Below are 4,781 nucleotides of genomic sequence, written 5' to 3'. Positions count from 1 at the left end.
CTTTTTCCAAGCACTTACTACTCGCAACAATCTTATAAATGATGGGAAAAACCGTGCTTCACATATATCAAATGAACCATTTGTGTATCGAAAGATGTTAGTGCCATTGAGAATTTCCTTTTCTCTCATTCTATATGGTGACTTGGGTCTCGAGCATTCCAAATGGCATAGCCAAAAACTCAAAATATCCAAAACAATATGGAAGGATATCTTAGACACATCCTTCATGTATGCACGGATCATGTGATATCCTAATCTAAAATTATTCATGTTTTCTCAAACATCTCCTCTATGAGTTGAAGTTGTATTCTTTTTTTGTTAATGTAAAAATTTTCGATCTTCTAGAAAGAAAAGAGTTAGCTTGGAGAAGGAAAAGGAGAAAAAATCCACTTCAAGTTTTGAGAAAATAGTGTCAAAAGTAAAAGCAAAAGTTGTTATCTTCTTTTGTAAAAATATTTCCTTCAAGAAAGGCACTTGATAAGGGACTGCGGAGAGTGACATGGAGGTTAATATTATAGAGGGTGAGAGGGATGGGAGGGACTCAGATAAGTCCATGAAAAGCATATGTGGGGAGCATTATCTTGCGTGGGGAGCATTATTGCAAGATACAAGAATAGGACATAGAGTTTCTATTACACGAAAATAGGCCATTGGAAGAAGATGAGCCTGAAGAAGGACTTGACAAGGTAGGCTAGCATGGCTATATTCTCATTGTTGGATGGCTTTAGCAAGAAGGAGGAGGGCGCCAATCTCACTGCATCCACGTAGAATCCTGGGCAATGTGCACACAATCCCGGAAATATCACTGCGAAAAACCTCACGATCATTGCCATATCCGTCTCTGTGCTTCCCTTGAATATCTTCGCAAAGAGACTCAACAATAGCTCCCATATTGCACTCATATGCGGCATTGGTTGCACTATCAACGACGAGAGGTTCTTGTATGGCTCTTCCACAAGGGCCTGCATGTTATACCCATGTCTTTCACATTATTGCCATGCGATATGCATACACACACTTGCACATGCACACGTGAGCAATGACATGCATTTCTAATTGCATGCAGCTCCACCTCAGGCATAATATATTCATTCATGCACAAATGGAATGCATTTGCCATGTCAGGCATAATATATTCATTCATGCACAAATGGAATGCATTTGCCATGTCCTAGCTGAATGATTACCATTGAGCTTGTGGGACTCCTGTAGTAATGACACGGTGGAATATGCTTGAACTGGAACACCACATCATCCCACGGCAGGCGCGGGACGACATCCGTCCTGAAGACGACTCGGAAATACTTTCTGGGGCTCGATGAACACAGCCTCTTCTCCATATACTTAGAAAACTGCAAATCTCCTACCCGGGGTTGCCCATATGTGAAGGAGGCTCCAAACCTTGGGCACAGATCATTATCTTCGATGTGAATCCATGCAGTAAAGAGAGCGGCTAGAGCTGCTCCTAAGCTATGGCCGGTAACGTAGAGCTTAGCACGAGGATTCTCTAGTAGTAAAGCCCTCACTTGCGCGCAAACTGTATCATAAGCAAGCAGCTTGTCAGTAGCAGACAACCCCGAGGTTTGGTTGCCATGCGAGATTATCTTGTTTGCTTTCATAACTGCATTGATCTTGGCTTGGTTTAAAGACTCTCTCTGCGTTCGATTGCCAAGTCCAAGGGCCTCGAGGAATCCCACGTGCACTCGACCTACGTTGGGCAGCACGTAGTACGAGAAATCAATGTCTGTACACCAGTCATACATGTTAAATGGCTGCGTGCCGCGGAAGGAAACGACCACAATGTTGGCGTCCCGCTTCTTGTCTGTAAAGATGAAGGCCTGCGTGGCATCGGTCTTCAAATAATCTGCAACACGAATGCCAGGCAGCCATTGAACTTACAAGAATGTAAGAATTCTCTACTTTCATGGGTTCCTTATCACCGTTAACCAAGATAAGAGTTAGAAATCACAAAAGTTCAGCCTATAATTAAAGCATTCCCACAAAAATTCCAAGCATCAGGCAAGGTATTGCAGCAAATGAGGCAGCCATTGAACTTGCAAGAATGTAAGAATTCTCTACTTTCATGGGTTCCTTATCACCGTTAACCAAGATAAGAGTTATAAATCACAAAAGTTCAGCCTATAATTAAAGCATTCCCACAAAAATTCCAAGCATCAGGCAAGGTATTGCAGCAAATGAGGCAGCCATTGAACTTGCAAGAATGTAAGAATTCTCTACTTTCATGGGTTCCTTATCACCGTTAACCAAGATAAGAGTTATAAATCACAAAAGTTCAGCCTATAATTAAAGCATTCCCACAAAAATTCCAAGCATCAGGCAAGGTATTGCAGCAAATGAGGCAGCCATTGAACTTGCAAGAATGTAAGAATTCTCTACTTTCATGGGTTCCTTATCACCCTTAACCACGATAAGAGTTATAAATCACAAAAGTTCAGCCTATAATTAAAGCATTCCCACAAAAATTCCAAGCATCAGGCAAGGTATTGCAGCAAATGAGAGAGTGTGATACAATTATTCACCAGAATTCTCTACTTTGATCATGGGTTCCTTATCAACGTTAACCAAGATTAGAGTAAACCACAAAAGCTCAGCCTATAATTAAAGCATCCCCACAAAAATTCCACGCAATAGGCAAGGTATTGCAGCAAATGAGAGAGTATGTTACAATTATTCACCAGAACCTACCGTTCCAGAAGTTGTAGAAGTTCACAAAATTCATCTGCAAAGAGAAGGAAACAAACCCAATTAGGACGTCAGCTGATATAATATCCATACATAGTCGACTCCCTTGAAACTTCACCGATGACGACGATCGCTGTAGATCAAAACACCGACCTTCCATACGTCGAGCACCGTCTTCCTGACAACGTTCTCATTCTCATACGCGAACTTTGAAGCCATCACGCATACATCGGCCATGGCTTTCAATCCTATGTCGCTCTCAAGCGCAGTCGGGTTGTTAAGAACATTATCCGGTACACGCAGATCCGCCCGTGGATCTATGAGCGCAATTGAGGAGTAGTAATTACTCTGTCCCATGCGAGGTGTTTTCACAGAACCTGAGCACGAGCAGCAATTCTTTAAGATGTTGGTATGGTGCGTGTTTTGTGCGTGTGCGCGCATACGAGTGATGTGGGTATATGTGCTGATAGAAAACACTCATGTCACCTGGGCTACATGTACATATGTGAAAACTTGAATATCGTGGTCTTACACAAAACAGCCCAGAGCAGAGAGTAAGCTAAAACCATGTTACACATGATACAGAATTAGGCATACCGATGTCAAAGACAAGTTTAAGAAGAAAGCTCCTGAGGCCACCATTGATGTATAGCAGGTTGAGTATGTACTCCATAATGTTGCCGAAAATGTCGACAGGCGTCGCTAGGAGGAGGAGAAACTTCATAAGGATGATGGACACTATCGCTGCCCAGCTCACATGATAACTGCGGCTGCTTGCATGTCCGGAGGTCTTCAAACTCGCACTGACCTCAGTTTGACTGTGGTGGGTTGTCGAAAGGCCGCGTCGGGAAAGGGGTGGAACTCCATCTTTAGACCAGGACTTCAACAGTGACCCCACGTACCCGAACGGGCTCGATTCGGTGATATCAGCAAGCACATACTCCTCCGCTTCAAACTGCAGATCACTGCACCACACAAGAAGAAATCATGCACTAACTCTCAACCTCATTCCAAAGCCCTATTAGTTCTCTTTCTGAAGACCAACTTGGTGGTCGTAAAAACCCTCATTGGGGAAGATTCTTGTGTAGACAACCCCACGCTTCTATGACTGTCGAAGATCCCTGTATCTGCTGCCATGTGCAAGCGATGCAGAATGCTTGAATTGCATGCTTGAAATGCAGAGAATCATGACATGACCCCATTCCAAGCAATATGATATTTGCACGAAGACTATGGTGAGACACTTCTTGAATGCTTAGCGGGATGAATGACCGAGCTAGTTGGTATACATGGGAGCTTCGCAACAATGATGGACAGGTGCAGGCCATTCGACAGAAAGACAGATGTGCTGGGTGTAGATAGGGGACGTCAAGGAGCATGTAGATCAGCGATGATGGGTAGTTTCTTGTGCTCAGAAGTACCATGGCTATAGCTGAAAGGAAGATGAAGAGGAGAAATGCAGCATGCATGCACGAGTTACGAGGGGACACACCGCAGATCACACCCGCCCTCTCTCTCTCGCTCTCTCTGCACCTTTACCTTGGGAGCTTGGCAGTGGAAGAATCCATTCTCAGCTCTTTCGTCACGACGAGCCGGTGGGAACTTGGAAGTGCCCAGACTTACATGAAATAGGCGCACATACGACAGTCTGTCGACTCTCTCCTGAGTACTCTTTGTCGCCCCCCAGCTCCAGTCTAATTGATTGCCTTATCCCAACCTGTCCTACCTAAAGGTTCCCTTACACCCTACGGTCTCTCTCTCGCTCTCTCTCTATCTAGACTCTCACTCCCAACTTCCAAGACTCTCTCTCTTTCTCTCTCTCTCTCTTTTTTATATATATATATATATATATATATAGCTGTCATCCCGATTCCCCAGATTCCCAACACGTCGTAAAAATCCTCTCGTTTTTGTTTCTTTGAGGTACCGTCACAATTGAAGTTGTATTTAGAAAACTAAAAAGTTATAAAAATTGGATTCTTTTACATTTCATCCATCCCAAGCTATTTTAGCAAAGCTTGAATGTCGATTAGCCTTCGGTCATTCAATAGTGGCTATGCGCTATTTCAAAGTAAAAT

General features: G+C 43.5%; 1 protein-coding gene across 2 annotated transcripts; it reads right to left on the bottom strand.

Annotated features, from left to right (window-relative positions):
- Nucleotides 1-410: 410 nt before the first annotated feature.
- Nucleotides 411-4,401, bottom strand: LOC148011958 (triacylglycerol lipase OBL1-like). 2 transcript variants are annotated; one of them, XM_087670080.1, is made up of 6 exons: nt 4,243-4,401; nt 3,301-3,668; nt 2,857-3,080; nt 2,707-2,740; nt 1,188-1,864; nt 411-962 (listed from the first exon to the last, which is right to left on the bottom strand). In XM_087670080.1, the coding sequence occupies exons 1-6, from the start codon at nt 4,269-4,271 to the stop codon at nt 633-635; spliced, it is 1,662 nt and encodes a 553-aa protein (XP_087526206.1). In that variant the 5' UTR covers nt 4,272-4,401; the 3' UTR covers nt 411-632. The 2 variants fall into 2 exon arrangements, with proteins under 2 accessions (XP_087526206.1, XP_087526207.1); XM_087670081.1 differs by lacking the exon at nt 411-962 and adding an exon at nt 982-1,077 and having other exon boundaries at nt 1,126-1,864; nt 4,243-4,382.
- Nucleotides 4,402-4,781: the final 380 nt, after the last annotated feature.

Source organism: Lygodium microphyllum, chromosome 28, assembly GCF_053477565.2.
Source record: "Lygodium microphyllum isolate KBCC chromosome 28, Lygodium_microphyllum_v1.1.10, whole genome shotgun sequence".
Lineage (NCBI taxonomy): Eukaryota > Viridiplantae > Streptophyta > Polypodiopsida > Schizaeales > Lygodiaceae > Lygodium > Lygodium microphyllum.
Note: the sequence above shows the minus strand (reverse complement) of the source record. Positions and strands in the feature narration are given on the sequence as shown.

Bases quoted from the DNA above. Each gene is read 5' to 3' on its own strand.
- LOC148011958 (XM_087670080.1), bottom strand. From the start codon at position 4,271: ATGGATTCTTCCACTGCCAAGCTCCCAAG. The intron at 3,669-4,242 runs GTAAAGGTGCAG...TGTGTGGTGCAG, and splicing joins TCCACTGCCAAGCTCCCAAG to TGATCTGCAGTTTGAAGCGG. The intron at 963-1,187 runs GTAATCATTCAG...TATAACATGCAG, and splicing joins GGAGTCCCACAAGCTCAATG to GCCCTTGTGGAAGAGCCATA.